Source organism: Chaetura pelagica, unplaced genomic scaffold (genome assembly GCF_000747805.2).
Source record: "Chaetura pelagica isolate M959 unplaced genomic scaffold, ChaPel_1.0 scaffold69, whole genome shotgun sequence".
Lineage (NCBI taxonomy): Eukaryota > Metazoa > Chordata > Aves > Apodiformes > Apodidae > Chaetura > Chaetura pelagica.
Genome location: NW_009970724.1, coordinates 6,231,976 through 6,248,530, shown reverse-complemented (window position 1 = coordinate 6,248,530; position 16,555 = coordinate 6,231,976). Strand labels below are relative to the sequence as shown.

Sequence of the window (16,555 nt, the reverse complement as noted above, 5' to 3'; positions counted from 1 at the left end):
ATTGAACCCTAGACTTGAATCCATTAACACCCATCGTGGAAAAAAGATCCAGCTATTTATATGGCAACCATTTTATTTATTTAAATTTGGTTTCGTAAGATAAAATGAGCTTATGTTGGGGAAAAACATCTTGAGCATCTTAAATATCTTCACAACCTGGAACAACCACAAAGCAAATTGAACTAGTTTTCTGTGATTTCAGACAACTTTCAGTTCTGATAACTTTCCTTAATGTCTGTGTTACAGCTGCGTCAACCCCTTTAAATTAAATAAAGAAACAATTCAAAGCATCTTTGGCATAGCCTGGTGGTTAAATGGTAATCAGCAGCTGGTGATTAAAACACATATTAGTCAAATCACAAACACGAAGTCAGCATTTACCTTCTGCTGTTCTCATTATCTAGGCACTTTACTTAATTGGTACTCTAGTGCAAGTGTTATTAATGGGCCATTCTAGCCTGGGGATGTGAAGAGCTGCTGCCTGCCTTTCCCTGGGAAACTCTAGCAGCCCTTTCCCAACTGCATTAGAGTTTCTTCTCTGGGCAGTGCAAACATTTTGCATGGTTGCAGTACTCAGGTAAAAAGTAGGTTTCCCGCCTGCTGGAGGGAGCCCTCCTGTAACTGGTGTATATTTGCTCTGGTCACAAGCACATCTTCTTGCAGGCAGATCCACCTTCAGGCTTTTGTACCTCCTCAGCTTTCCTCACACAGCCAAGGTGTGTGCTGGGCACCTCTGGTTGACCATCATGAGGAGGTTTCTCCAAACATGAAGATGCTGCCATGTGGGATCAGGTTCAAAGGTTTCAGTGGATGAGCTCATGTTTATATTGATGTTCTGCAAGCTGTATTTGTAAGCTTTGGTGAGCTGTTGGTTGAGTGTAGGTGCTTCTTTTGGCTTACAAGGCACCAAGATGACAGTGCTTGAACATAGCGAGCCTTAGCCCCTCTTATGGATGACCAATCACGTAAATCTCTATAGAATCAGGTTCTGCTCTAGGCATTCCGAGCAGCCCTCACTGGGAAAGAGGAAGCTTGCTGAAGCTGCATCCCCTGCTCCTGTTATGGGCCCCTTTCAGCAGGGAATGAGCTTGGCAGCCCCAGGCTCCCTGCACCCTGCGCATCTCTCTGTGAGGAGCAGCCCGCCATAAAGCACATAGACATGAGAGGTCTTGTAACTCTGTAAAACAAAGTAGCTAAAAAATGCTAGGGGAACTAGTGCTCAGTAAAGTTGCAAAACTAAACAGAAAATTAACATTTCCTGTTGTGGGGGTTGTGTTTTTTTTTTCCCCTGACTGAAGAGGGACCTGGGGTAGACCTGCTACCTCCATGACTGGTAGAGCCATGTCTTGTGTTGGAGCAGCTTGGAAGGAGAGGGTGTCACTCTGGATGGGCCTTTTACCTGCTCAGATCCAAGGGACAGGATTTGCAAGAGGGGATATTATTGTGCAGAGGGGTTGGGCTTCATATGTGTTTTGGACCTGTCATCTATCTCCCCTGGATGCTGCATGGTTCCTGTACAAAGGCCAGAGCCCAGTAGCTGCTACTAGACACTCTGTCCCCTTCAGACCAGAAAGGCATCTGGAGAGAGATGGGGAACTGTGATGGACTGGGACACAAAGGGCCCTGCCATCTGCCTTGCTAAAGGTGTGACAGAGGACTTTTAATTCTTATTACCAGTGTGTATTTCTGGTTGTTTTTTTTAAATTTTTCAGTGATAAAATATATTCTAAAAAACTTTCTTTTAAACAGGTTGAAGCCATGAAGAGAGCACTCGAAAGTCTCAACCTCAATATAGTAGAGATGGTAGATGAAAATGCAACCTTGGATGGTGGAGATGTCTTGTTTACAGGTACAGTGAAAGGGAATTTGCTGTTTTCATATTCTCACTGCCTTGAAGACCATGTTTTCTGTCATCTGCATAATAAAATGTAGTTTGTGCTGTTTGTTAAATCAGTCACTAAATGTCACAGAGGTAGCAGAGATGCATTTTCAATGCAACCCTCAATGTCCTGCTTTGATGCCTGAATAGATGAAGTAGCAGTACACACAGTACAAAGAGCAGCACTGCGCATACAAATTTTATTTTAGCTTGTAAAGTGCCAATAAGAAGCACTTTCAGTAGTGAACTGCCTCCAGTTATTTCATATTTCTTATTACAAGCAGCTAAATTCACCAGACTCATTTTCAGGACTTGTAAAAGCTTGATGTAGACAATTGTCACTAGTTCAATGAATCAAAAGCAAAAAATGCATTTTCAGTTGTCCTGGTTTGAGCCAGGATGAAGCCAATTTTTCTTATTACTGATCTTTTTTTCTGATCACAGATCTCCCCATAGTGTCTGAGCCGGCAGAGTGCAGGTGCGGCCTTGAAGCCTCAGTAGTTAGAAAAACATTCCACTGTCTTATCAGCCTAGCAGAACACACTGTTGCTAGTTACAAGAAAGCTTGCTGAAGGAAAAAAAGATCAGTAATAAGAAAAATTGGCTTCATCCTGGCTCAAACCAGGACATCAGTTTATGGAGAAAGAGGTGGAGTGGCCTGCCAGATGTCATGTGCTAGACAACTTATATGCATGGTTAACTTCAAAGGTGAAGATACTGATGGTGGTTTTTATGCCATTAAACCCATTAGGCATTTTCTCACATCAGCTGCACACACGCTTGCTCCCCGCCTGTGCTGAATGAGCCTGTTCATTTTGATCAGCATCACAGTAGACTGGCTGCTTGCCTTAGTTCACCAAGGGAAAAGAAGGGTCTGAAAAGAGGCAGACTGGAAAGGGTGGCCCTTCTAATGCAGTGCAGATGCAGCACTGATTTCCTCTGGAGGTGGGGGATGCTCATGGCTGCAGAGCTGCCTTCCAGACCGGAGTAAATCTCAGAGGGAGGGGGAAATGGTCAGTCAGTGCTGTACTAATCCAGCCCAGCTGTTCTTTTTTCTGAATCAATGACCATTGCAGAGCTTTAGAAGGGGAAGCTATTTATGTTTCTGCTAAAATATGTCTTCTGGAAAAAGGTAATTGCTTTAGATTATCAGCTCAGAGTTGAGGTTGCATTCTTCTAAGTTGTTTTTTCAGTTTTATCATTCAACTTGGGAAAAGAAAGATAGAAAATGATACCCATAAAAGATTGCTTCAACATGTCTCTAAAGCTGGCCTGTTTTTAAAATGTTTGTGTTCTGATGAAGGAGCTGATGTGATTATTTTTTTTTATAGCTTAAAAAAAAAAAAGCTGCCATTGTTTTGCTCTTTATTTTTACATTCCAGGCAGAGAATTTTTTGTGGGGCTTTCCAGGCGGACAAATCAACGTGGTGCAGAAATTCTGGCTGACACATTTAAGGTTTGTAGATTCATTCATGCCACGGGAAATAAAAGCTGTCATCCACTGAGCTAATCTAAAAATTATACTGGCCAAGATGCTTATGATACTCAAGTGCTTTATTTAGGACTTATTTAAAAAACTAAAAAAAGGTACAAGTTATTAAAAAGGTTTGAGCATCCTGTGACAGATGCTGAAGTTGGATCTGAAACGTGAGATTGCTGCATAAAAGTGACCTGGATAGTGGGAAACTTACTATTTGAGAGCATATCAACACTCACCTTCTTGTTCTCGTGTATTGACAGTGTGTTCTTATTGCTGGTGCCTGGAGAGGTTTTATGTACATAGTGTTTAATTACATGTTTTAATGTACTTGTTTACAGTTGCTACAATAATACTTGAAACCTATTCTGAATTGTATTCAAGTGCACCAGACAAGACAAGCTGGTCCAGTGGGGTATTTCATACTTTAACAGTTGACACTGCACCCTGGGATGTGTTGCTATTGTTAATTTGTAGAGAGTAAAATTAATTATGGAATGTCTCATATAATTTTGGAACTAGGACAATTTAAAAATACTTTTAACAACCATTCCTTGCTTCCATACAGGATTATGCTGTCTCCACGGTCCCTGTTCATGATTCTTTGCATCTGAAGAGCTTTTGCAGCATGGCTGGACCAAACTTGATTGCTATTGGATCAAGTGAAGCTGCACAGAAAGCCCTCAAGGTAAAGCACATAAGAAAATGTTCTAAACAACAGGCTTGTTTTGTTTTAAATCTGTGCTCAAGGATGCTGATATTTTAAAATAGAACTAGATCAATGAAAGAGAAAATCAGTACATCTCAGGGTCTCCTGTATGTGTAAACCATAAAAAATATGTATAGCAGACATGAGAACAGTGATGGTAATTCAGCTTCAGCTATATTCAGGAAATATATGGATTATACAGGTTCAGATAGCTTATGCAGGTTATTACTTACAGCATTGTTGACTAGCAAGGTGATAATTTGGTGATAGGAGGGAGGAAGGAGATACCATCAGAGCAGTAGGAGATGTTTCCATGAAGAAACATGGCTTTTAAAATTGCCAGAGAGGAAGTGAAAGTTTTTGCATGAAGGAGGAGGGAGAGGGATATGATCCCTTTTGCAAAGATGACCTGTGTATGCATTTTGCAGTGTAGACCTTCTGGATAAAGTCTGTAAGTAACTTCAGCTGCCGGGACTGGGATCCAGGACTCTCTATCCCTCCTTCCTGCATCACCTTGCTTCAAAGTCAAACTCCTTCCTTGTCACACTTTTTCCTCTCTGGTCTAGTGAGGGTCTTGTAACTGTGTAGCTTCAGCAGAAAGGAGGGAGAGTAGTCTCACCCCAGCCTTCCTGATAATCTGAGTCCCTGAATATTTTCCTTTAAAGTGGGAGGTGTGTGTTTGAACCCTTGGGCTAGGAGGCCTTTTGAATCTGGGTCTCTTCCCTGACAGACTTGCAAGCCAGTAATCTATTGTGTAGCAAGCAGGTCAGTGCTGTACTACCACCTTCATCCTCACTGGGGAATGTTCATTGCACTGTGGTTTGCACAGGGCTCTATGGCTTTCCTGCCTGCTGGGTGTGTTCAGAGCAAATGTACCAAATTAAGCACAGAGACACTTCAGGCCATGAAACTCGTTACACACATGGGCAACAGGAGCACTCACTGGAGAGATCAGCATCTCTGCTCCTACCCAGCAGCACAGCTGCAGGCACCAATGCTTTTATCTGAAGTGAAGCTTGAATGAGTTTGGCCCTTTTGATAAACTAGAATCTACCATCCTGCATGGTTTGGTTTGAGATGCAGATAAGCCAGAGCCTATGTAAAAGCCTTTTATAGCTAAGTGTCTTTAGTGTTTTTATCAGGACTTGCCTTTAAAGGTTAAACCAAAATCTACTTTTCAGCAACAGCAGCAAGTCCCAAATTTTCAGCTTATCATTATTCTTGATTCTTTTGCTACTAAATAAGAATGTAAGTGCAGCCTTTGCAGAAGCCTCCTTCATTCAACATGATCACTAATGCATGGAGGAAGCCAGCTGTGTCCCCCATAGAGTAAATGGGAAAGGGTGGGGAGAGCTCTGCCTAACTAAGTGAGAAAGCTCTCTGAATTCCACTCAATTCAAATGCAACTAACGCAGCCCAGCTTATATCTTGCCCTGATTTTAAAGAATGAATTATTTTAAGTTCTTGGTGCCTGAGGCTACTTATCTGAATCTGTGCCAGGAAGAACATTTACAATAGAAATAGTATGTAAGTCTAAAATCAACGTGCCTGGCCCCCAAAGAGCTTAGGATCCTGCATGTTTTCTACACCTTCTTGGCTTTGGTTAGCCAGTGGTATTTTTTACTTTAAAGCATCCTTAAGTATTTGCAAGATGGAAGCCTGAGAGACTTGTCCTTACTGCCATACTGTGATACTTGATTGCACAGTTGCTTTTCAGATCCTACACACTTTTCTCATGGACATAATCCTAGGATTTTATGTTTCCCAGCAGCTTAATTTTTCCTATCAGAGCTTGGCAGCAGGGATTTGGTGGGATTTTTTTTATTTCTTCTTTACCTTGTGACAGTTCAAGGTTTAAAATGTCTCAATCCCCAGCTAAGACAAAACCAGCATTTCAAATCTCTGCAGCTCCCCTGCTTGACCTGGGTTGAATTATGGAGGCCAGGGAAGTGCAGTCTTGGTTGGCTTAGATTTGCAGCCTGGCAGCAATGAAGGGAATAGGATAGCAGTCTGATTGCTCTGCGTGATCTTAGGGGAGCTCTTAAACAAGAGGATGGTCCCTTGGCTTCCCACATAGTTTGAAGTGGCTTTAATTTTGCTCATTCATGTGAACAGGCTGTTGAAGTTACTGTCTTCTTCGAAATCACTACATGAAGCTCTGGGAGCCCGTTCCCAGCTTATCACCCATGTCTTCTCTGAGAAACTTGTGACAAATGGTTTTGGTTGCAAAAGATCTGATGTTCCTGATGCTGTGTCTGACTGATTTAGTCTGGGACAGAAAGTGCCCTACATCTTTCGCTGTGAAATATGCACTACCTAAATATTCAGGCTCGAACTCGAAATGTGTTGTGAACAGCAGCCTGATGAAGTCTGCAGATATCCAGGCAGCCCTACACTCATATAGTGTGTTTATAAACATGAGCAAAATTCAAGTACAATAATGGTTGCTCAGAGCTGCAATTTGAACTTGAGCCAGGACTAATCTGAGAGCTCATCAGTTTGATTAAACCCTTTCGCACAGCTCTGCTAATCATGTTGCTGTGCATAAATTTAGCTATAGCAGCCAGAAATATTTTTCTGATAAGCTGATTAAATGTTGCTCGTAACTAGCTGTCAAGTAAATACCAGCATTAATCAAAGTAGAGGAAAAAGCAGATACATTTTTTTTAAGAAAATTAAATTAACAGGATAATCTAGCAGTCTTTGATTGTTGGTGGGTATCTTTAAAAGAAACAATAAATCTTGTCAGTTTTCAGTGTGTTTCTCTGCATTGGAGATTTAATACCACGTTTGTGTGTGTGTGACAGTGGAGTTTGCTTGCACCCTGCCAGCTGAGGTTAGGGGCTCAGTCCTGGAGCAGTGGTTCTGTACTGTAGTATGTCCCCCTCTCCCACTCCCAGGGAGCTGACAGGGTACATCAGGCAACCATGTCACATTCAGAACTAAGTATGAAGTTACCCAGAGGGTGCTTCTTCCTTCAGTGTATGGGATCCAACTCTGGTCTCATCCTGGGAAGCCTGTGGCTGTTCCTCCAGGCATCTTTTCAGAGAAGTTACTGGAAAACAAATAGGTAACACTTCTGTCTCTGAAATGGCAGAGTTGGCAGTGCTGCTTGTACCCAGCTTCCTCTAATGTTTGAATTCTTGCTTTTTGACAGTGATTTTATTTGCCTTTGTTCACTTGCCTCCGATGAAAAAAAAAAAATCCAGTTGGTAATCAGCTACTTGCAGTTTGTGGAAATGCAGTTCAGTAGGATCTCTGTGAGGCACTGATACTCAGGATTAAAAGCTGCTTCCTGGATTCCACCAGGTTGGCAGGGCAGTGGCAGGGCAGTGGCAGTGCTGTCAGCTGCCCCTCTCGTTACCTGCTGCAGTCTGTGGCAGTACGGTCCCCTGAGCTTCTACTGAGTCATTGGCCTGGCACAGCCCAGCATGCCACTCTTTTATTGTGGTAGCTTGTTATTTTAAACCTCTGCTTTGTTGTTGTAATTTTTCATGTCTGCTCTGGAAATGCAATCATACAAGCAAGATGATTAAGCTGTCTTTAACCATCGCCATAGTTGAGTTGTTTTCATTCTGTAGTGTGTCTTGTTAGGCAACAAGTGAACTCCTATGTTAGCCTATGCTAACATTTTATATTTAAGATAGGATTTATTTTCCTCCTAACAATCTTATTTGAAAGAGAATTTTTTCTTGATTGCCTTTACCAGTGCAACTGATACATCCTTTAAAAGTAGAAAAAGAAATTGCAGAAATGTCAGAGTTCAATTTATCATGAGCTTAGTGCTGTGTGTATAATATAAAGCACTGCAAGTGAGATAGGAAATGAGCGCACACAGTTTAGGACTATAGAGCACATGCTGGAAGCAGATAATAAATCAGAAGTGACATTTTTAACCATGAAATCCTCTCTAGGCTCTGGCAAGCATAGAATACTTGGGTTGCAGCTGAAAAGTGGCACTTGAGGAAACTGGGTGAAAGAGAGACAAATTAACTGCAGAAACTACTGGGGACTGTAGTAGCTATCATGTCTGAAACTTGAACTTCCCTCTGCTGTTTTCAACATGCATTAAATTCCTTCTCTTAGTTAAACCTGTTCATAATCCCATACATATAACTCCGTAGTTGAACGTTGGCCATGGCTGTTGAGCCAGTAAAGCCTGGGATTATTTTTCTGTTCCTTCATGGAAGCCAGGATTTCCTCCAAACCTGTCACCTTTGGGCTCTGATCCTGCGCTGCTGGAGTTGCTGACCTTTACTGAGTGTGAGTGAGGACAAATTCAGGCTGTGATGATGCAGGCCCCAGTGTAGGAAGGTGAGGGGGCAGCACTGCGGTCTGCAGATAACCATTCTCTGTCACCTTTTGGATAATTTGGTAGCAATCCCAAGGGATCTTGGGGTTCCCAGTTTTGGCAATCTCAAGACTTCTCTTGCAAGCAGGATGTGTTGTATTTGTAGCAAGTGCTTGCTAATGAAGTTGTTCCCTCATCTGTTGGGAAATGAGGATTGTACTTTGGGTAGGCTCTGCTGTCAGGCACTCTTGAAAGGACTAACCCAGGGTCTCCCCATGAGACTGCTAGAGAGAGGCTCCAGCTGACCCTGCTGCTCTGGGGTAATGCTCAGTGTTTGGTGGATGCTGATGGATCTCAGAAGGCAACACAGAACATAGAAAGAAGATGGGAAACCTGTCATGGTGCCTAGGGGTGAGGACTGCAATATGGAAAGTACTTATCCCACTGTATAATATGAATCATAGAATAGTTTGGGTTGGAAGGGAGCTTTAAAGGTCATCTAGTCTAAACACTTCAGTGAGCAGAGACTTCTTCAACTAGATCAGGTTGCTCAGAGCCCTGTCCAACCTGACCCTGAATGTTTCCAAAGATGGGATATCTGCCACCTCACTAGACAGCCTGCTAGTGTTTCACCACCCTCATTGTAAAAAATGTCTTCCTTATGCCTAGTCTAAAACTACCCTCTTTTAGTTTAAAAACCATTACCCCTTGTCCTATTGCAACAGACTCTACTAAAAAGTGTGTTCCCATTTTTCTTATAAGCCCCCTTTAAGTACTGAAAGGCTGTAATAAGGTTTCCCCAGAGCTTTTTCTTCTCCAGGTTGAACAACCCCAGCTCTCTCAGCTTTTATTATGGCCCAAGTTTAATCCCTGTATCTGGGTAACTTTGGGATCGGGGGTAGTGGAGTACTTCCTGGTTTCACATGAAACATCTGGGATTTCACCTGGTTGTTTCAGAGGAATGGATGCTAACTACAGAGGCAACATAGCCAGGGAAAACTTCATCTCGTGTTCTCAGAAGACAACCAGTACCCATGCACAGTATGAAACATCTCATCGAAATCTGCTCCTCCTGTTGTCTGTATGGTGTCTGTCTTTTCTAGTAATGCACAAGTTTGCATTAAAACATTATCTTTTCTTCCTTAAGAATTCATCATTTGTGCCTCTGCTTATTCCCTGCATGAAGTCATAATCCTCTATTTACGATATCACAATGGGTTGCTGTGGAAATCATTACTAATATTAATAACCTAAAGAAGATGACATCAGATAGGGAAGTAGCAGAAAGTGCAGAGGAATCCTGACTTCTTAGTAATGCAGCAACAAAGAAAGGCTAGTGAAATACAGAGAACAATTGACAACTTGCTCTTAAAAATAAAAATGAGACTTTGCTGCTCTTAACCCTTGTGGATAGGAAGATTAATCAGTTTATAAATTTCTGTGCACTTTCCTTTAGTCTATATTTGGTTGCTCCAGGGTAGATTCTATAATATATTCCATACTTTTAGCTCCCGATTTTCCTTTACTTTATGAAGTATGAGGGTACAGCATCTGAGAGGACAGAGGTCTTCACTGAGTACCAGATAACCTGCTACGATAAGATAACTGGCTGTGCTTTAATTACAAGTTAGATATTGTAATAAAGGTACTATGCCTAATTGAGTGTCAATCCCGTTCACTTTGCACATGTGCAGGGGAATCTAGTCTTTTGGAAGATACAGACTCAGACATTTATAGAATAGAGGCTGTTACATTAGTCAATTCAATCTTTTTTTGTAAAGAGCAATGAAAGTGTCCCCTTCAATACCTATTTGCCCTCACCAGTAAGGCAGTCAGGCACAGGAATCGGGTCAGAAGGTGACTGAGAAGACGCCATTTGACTTGCATAATTGAGGAGTCACCTTTCTGTTCCTTTGCTGCATTTTTTTTCTTTGACTGTTCTCTCCCGGAGTTCCTGTTCCAAAACACAGTATGTTCATCCTGTTGCCTTCTTGGCAACAACCAACGTAAGCTGCTTCCTTTTCCCCTCGTCAGGTCGTGGTTTCCCTTTGCAGTGGTCCCTGGGCAGAGCTGGCAGGCAGGGGACAGTGTGGCCATGGCGCGGGGGGTTTCGAGGAGCAGAGCGGTACAGGAGGGTGTGTGGGCAGTGTGTGGTGCCCTCACATCTGTGGTGATGCAAGAGGTGTCCTGCGCCAGGAAAAGCCAAGGAGTGGGGTGGGAGAGGTTGCTTAAAGAACTCTGCCGTCTGGAAAACATGACTGAGAGGGGTGCAGCAGGGAGGAAAAGCCCAAAGCCCAGCTGCTGAGAGCATGGGTGGTAGGTAGAAACGCTCTGGCTGTGTATGGGCTAAGTAATCTGGCATATTGAGCGTGGCAGCCTGCTGGGGCCTCACTGATTTGGGATACATCTAGAATTCGGTTGTTCTGTTGTACTTGTGAAATCCTGCATCTGCATCCATAGGGGCTGGTCTGTGCTATATCTCTAGCAGACTTTTTGATACTTGACAAGAAACCTTCAATCATTCTACAGTGGGTTCTGCTGCTCAAGGTGGCTGCCTTACTCACTTTCTACTGAGTCTGCCTCACTGTTGACTCTCCCACTGGATGGAAGTGACACTTCTAATATATCTTGACATTCAAGCAAGGTCACTGACAGCTCTTGTTCTTCCATCCTCTCCAGTCAGTGTGGCCAGCTGTTTATGGTCACTGTTGGCACTGCTGCATTTCAAGAACACTGATAAGCTGTTGAGTGGCATGGTTTGTATGACAGGATGAGTCTTGGCACACAGGCATGTAGCACTATGGCACAGCTCTCCAGCCCCACTCTGTCCTTTATTTTCTTGTGTTGAGCCCTAAAGCTGATTGTTTCTCCCTCCAGTGCTGATTGTTTCTCCCTCCAGTGCTGGTTGTTTCTCCCTCCAGTGCTGATTGTTTCTCCAAATACAAAGAAGCAAGGAAGGAACTTAGACTGAGACAGGGCAATAAAACAATGGAATTCAGTGTAGATAAGTGTAAAGTGATATGCAGTAGGGACAGGGAGAAGGACAGTGTGAAATCACATGAAATAATGTTCCCTGATCGTTACCACAGAAATAAGATCCTGAGCTTGTTGAAATTGCTAGCTCAGCTTTAAACCAAATGTAGAACATCATTATGCCACTGATTAAAGCTCTGGTGCATCTAGATGCTGGTTGTTGTGTGCAATTTGCATGTGTGATCCCTTAATTCCAAAAAAGATAAAGTAGAACTGGGAAGATTCAGAAGAGTACAGTAAGGATGGACAGATACCTGGAACAACTTGCCAAAGGAGACAAATGAAGCAAGCTATGATTATAACCCAAAAAAGAGACCTCTAAGATGGTGTGATAGAAGTCTGTAAAGTCAGGAATAATGTAGAAAAGGTGACCAGGGATCAACTGTTGCAGTGCAAGAACCAGAGAAGCTCTAAAGGCAAGTAGCAAATTCAAAAAAGAAAGGAAAAGAAATGTTTCTTCACACCATATGTGTCTGAACTCTGAAGCTACCTTGCTGTGGGTTCAAAAGCCACCTAGACAGACTGGTGTTGAAGATGCCAAGGTTTATTGCAAGCGTGGTGGGTTTAGTTGCTGTCTGTCCCATAGCAGTCTGGATGTGAGTCGTTCCCAGATGCCAGCAGGGCTCAGGCTGGGGCTTTCCTCATGGAGGGGGAAAACTTGTAACTAGGGTTGGCCTGTTTTAGAAATGTATGTGGTCATCTTAACTCCATCAGTGATAACAGACACATTTTTCCTTCATGCATAATGCTGCTTCATATTTGGGATTATTTAGCTTATCCATTACCTCAGTTGTCTGAGGACACACTGTAAAAAACTATAGAAAAGGCATTTTAGGCTATGTGAATGACTTCAGCATAAGGAAAGCATGACTAAGGGCTGAGAGAATGTGCAATGAAAATTACCCTCTTCAGACTGAAGAAAATTCTCAGAAAAACGAGGCACGTGGGAAATGCCTGGCTCTTAATGCAGCTGATCATACAATGTTTGTGGGCAGAAAGCCAGCTCTCCACAGATGCATTGTATGAGCGCTGTAGTCTTTGTAAATTTGTCATTTCCAAAAAAACCCCCACATTTTTTGGGTGTATCTGATAGAAAATACAATCAAAGGACCTTGCTTTTGACTCTTTCTCTGCCCTGGAGGCCTATCTGGCCAGGCACATGTGCTCAAAGACTTTACATAATAGAAACATGAAAAATCCTATGGATCTTTAAAGTAACTTGTGTCATACTGGTTCATTTCTGCTGCATCCAGAGCCTCCCTATGGGGCAGGTTTGGGGTGTTACTGCATGGATGCACTCTGAAGAAAGTGGGTTTTGAAGTAAAATACTTCAATACACAGGCATAGCTATTAACAGCGATGAAGACTTGCAAATACTATTTCCTTCTGATGGTAAGAGCTGAGGAAAACAGTAATCTTGTACTGTCAAGCCTCCAGTTACTAGTAAATGCTTTCTTGTGGCAGTGTTTGAGCTCGCCAAGATCCCATTCCCACTGTTGCAGCTGTGTACTCAAACACCTGTGCTGCTTTATCTCGCTTTCTACTCATTTTTCCCATCTTTTTTTCTGAATTAATTCAGCCAGCACTTGTGTGTTTTTTAGACCTGAAGACCATCCTCCTAACGTGCTCTCACTGCCATCTCCTAGGCTTCCCAAAGCTGGTTCATGCCTCCTGCTGGCACATCTGGAGCTCTGCCACTTGTCCTCTGCTTGCTGCTGGTGGTCTCTCTCGAGCGTTTTGCAGAAGTGAACAAATGGGAGATGTGTCCATACCCTTCTGCTTAAGAATTAATTTGTAATTTCATATGGAAGTGTTTTGCAGTGATTTATAATGTATTACTGATGAATGAGCTGTTCCTACAGAAAACCTACAATATTGGGACTCGGTTCCCAATAAGGGCTGGAAGCACAACTGTTTGGGAGCTAAGCAAAATCCAGGCATGGTGGCTTTTCCTTTGCTGATATGTGTATTTCAGTGCAGATTTAATAAGTATTTTCCCTTAATACAGACTTAAAAAGATTATTTAGGTAAGAGAGAGAAGCTGCAGGTAGAGGATGAGCCTCTTTACCGTGGAGAAGAGTTACACCAGGTGCAAGCATGTATCTCCTACTAGGTGTCTACAAGATCAAGGAAATAGTTATAAAATACATCTGGGCAATGTAACAGAAATAAAATTACAAAAAAAAAAGTCAACCATGATAAACACAGTAATAAAAGTACATCCGGTGAAGTAAAGGTGCAAGGATTTTTCCCCGGAAAAACACACTAACCTTTTATGGAGGTAGATGTGATCTTGTGAAGTCAGAGTTGCATAACTTCAGAAGAAACAAGAAATGACAATTCTGATAACACTTCCTCAAGAATGCAAGGCACTCTTATTTGTGAGTTTCATGTTCTTCACAGGATGTGGATGACTCAGGCTACAATATGAAAAATGTATTCAAACCTGTGAAGGAATTACTGTAGGTGTGTGCAAGCAGAAGTTGCTTTGTTGCTTTGCAGTTATGTTGTGAAGCCTCATCGTTCATTTCTATACAGGATTTTTCAATGAATGAATAGTAGCACAAATGAATGACATTACAATTAATTTAACAATAAACTTAACTGTGCCTAAAATCAAAGTCTGCTCTCTGCTATGCTGTGTAAATCTGTTAGGTTTCCCTGAGAAGGGAATTTAGTAAAAAAACCCACATAATATCAATTAATTATGATACTATTAAAGAATTTTTCAGGAGAAATGTCTTTCTGTTTGCATCTTTGCAATCCATGTGAGAATAGGGGGCTAGGAGTGAAACTGAAACACTTGCATTTGCTTTGGCTTTTAGTAGGACCAAAGTTTTTGACTTTGAGCTTTGTTCACTTCTGCATTAGTCTCTGCCTCTGTCAGGGTGAAGCTGATGCGAGGCTGGGGCGCTGCAGCGCTGACTCGGGTGTGTTGTCTCCAGGCCTTTCCCCTCTTTATTAAAAAGTTGAGCCTGATCCAAAACACGAGATCTTGGGCTTCTGATGTGCTGAGACTCTCTGTCTCTCTAATTCCAGCCAGGATCCAAATTTTTGTATGAGCCTTATGCTTACAAACCAAACCTTTGAGACCCACCAGTTCTACTGTTCTGAGGAGGTTATTGTGTTGTCCCCCTGGGAACGAGGATTAGCACAGACGTGCCTTCTCGCTCCCCAGCACAGGTGCTTAGTGAAAGAGTAACTGCTTGGAAAGCTGAAAGGAGGTTCTTGAAAAGAATTAAGATTGGGCTGATATCCAGGCTGGGAACTGTTCCTGTCCTGTTTGTGTTTATTCATGCTTATTTTATAAATATTGAATGATGGCTGCTTTTTTTGAAGGTGGTGAACACCTATAGTGTTCATCAATGCATGCAGTAGCTTTGCATACACAATGTGCATTCTATAAGGAAAAGACCTCTTGGACAACACTTACTGAATGCTGTGCTTAATCCCACTGCTTGCAGGAACCATTTTACAAAGGTTTTCTACTGCTCATTTCATTTAGGGTTGATAGGTTCTTCCTTGAAGAGCAGACATGAAAAGAGATCTCCTTACTTGCTGCATTACAAAGTGGCTCTTGGGCAGTTGCAGTTAGCTATTTTTGAAGGCTCTGATCTCCCGTTTGTTTGGGGCTGCTAGTGTGTTTGGTGCAAATAGCTGTGTTTTGTGTCTCGTGGCAGACCATGCAACAGATGAGCGACCACCGCTATGACAAGCTGACAGTGCCCGACGATGCCGCAGCAAACTGCGTCTACTTAAACATTCCCAGCAAAGGCCACGTCCTGCTGCACCGAGCCCCTGAGGAGTACCCGGAGAGTGCAAAGGTGAGAGCTGTGCTGAGAGCTGTACTGAGGGTGCTGGGAGAGCACCAGCATCCCACCTTGCCAGGATGCTGGTGGGAATCAAAATCAGGCGCTTTCCAGAATGGGCTGTTGAATCCTGTCATGGAAATACCGGATAAGCAAAGGGTGGGAGGCCTTGGGTTTTCTTCTCATCTCCATTACAGATTTAATTGTCTTTTCAGCCCCTAGTGCTGCTTCTGCATAATAGGAAGTAGCAACAGATCCCCTCCCTGCAGCATTGATGTGCATGAATCCCATAGGCAGAAGGCCACATACATGCTGCCAGTGTTAGTCTTGGTTACAAATCACAAGGCTTAGCACCTGCTGATAATGCCCTGCCTGTTATTCTGTAAATACTTAGAGAAAAGGGGAAGTAGGCATTAAATGTGATGTTTTCTGTTCCATTTTATCTCCTAAACAGGTTTTTGAAAAACTGAAGGACCACATGCTGATCCCAATAGCCAATACAGAACTGGAGAAAGTAGATGGAGCACTCACCTGTTGCTCTGTGCTTATTAACAAAACTTCAGTATTATGAGTTTACAGAGTCCCTCCCTTGTAACTGGCAATAATGTTACACACAAGGTAGACAAATCTGTATCCACACTTTTGTTGTTTTTATTGACAATCTACTGTACCACTGTGCTACTAACCCTTGTTTACAAATTTTTTGCTTTCTGTATTTTCATTATGTCCTTGCAGATGGTATTTAAGGTGGATGTACGATCTGTTGGGGGGCACATAACTCTGAAATATGTTAGTCCCATGGGCTAGCAGAAGACAATTAATAATGGCTAATCCCTAGCTTTAGTGATTTAACATATCCGTGTGAAAATTTTATGAAAACCAACTAATTCTCAACATTTCAAGCGCCTCTGTTGTCTTTACACTGTTCCCTTTTCCTGCTTTATTTCTCTTGCTTCCTGGCTCTGCATATTTTTTTTCCTTCCTTGGTCCTCTGTACTTTCAGTGATGCGAGATATCAGAGGGGACTAAAGAAAACTCAGTGGGTTCATGAGCTTGGTATCTTGAGCAGTAGGGAAGCTTTCTGTATGCTGGCTGGAACAGTGAGTGATAACCTGTGCTCACTGTCTAGGCCATATCATGTTGCTGCTTCTGGGCAGAGTTGTAGCTGGAATCAGGTTCAAGACACCAGGCAGCAAGTTCAGAAGAAACTTCCTCTGATGGGAGTGTTCAAGGGGAATGTCTGCCCAGGAAACTCAAGTGACAGAAAAAGGGAGAGTAGTTCACCCACACAAGATGCATCCTGCAAATTCAGGTCCCAGTTTTCTACTTAGTGCCATGACTTTCAGTTTGGTGAGAA

General features: G+C 42.6%; 1 protein-coding gene across 1 annotated transcript; it reads left to right on the top strand.

Moving 5' to 3' along the window:
* Window positions 1-1,753: 1,753 nt before the first annotated feature.
* Window positions 1,754-16,237, top strand: DDAH1 (dimethylarginine dimethylaminohydrolase 1). The gene is made up of 5 exons (XM_010006610.1): window positions 1,754-1,849; window positions 3,262-3,335; window positions 3,925-4,044; window positions 15,070-15,213; window positions 15,653-16,237. Exons 1-5 carry the CDS (start codon window positions 1,759-1,761, stop codon window positions 15,767-15,769), a joined length of 546 nt encoding a protein of 181 aa, XP_010004912.1. The 5' UTR covers window positions 1,754-1,758; the 3' UTR covers window positions 15,770-16,237.
* The last annotated feature ends 318 nt before the right edge of the window (window positions 16,238-16,555 follow it).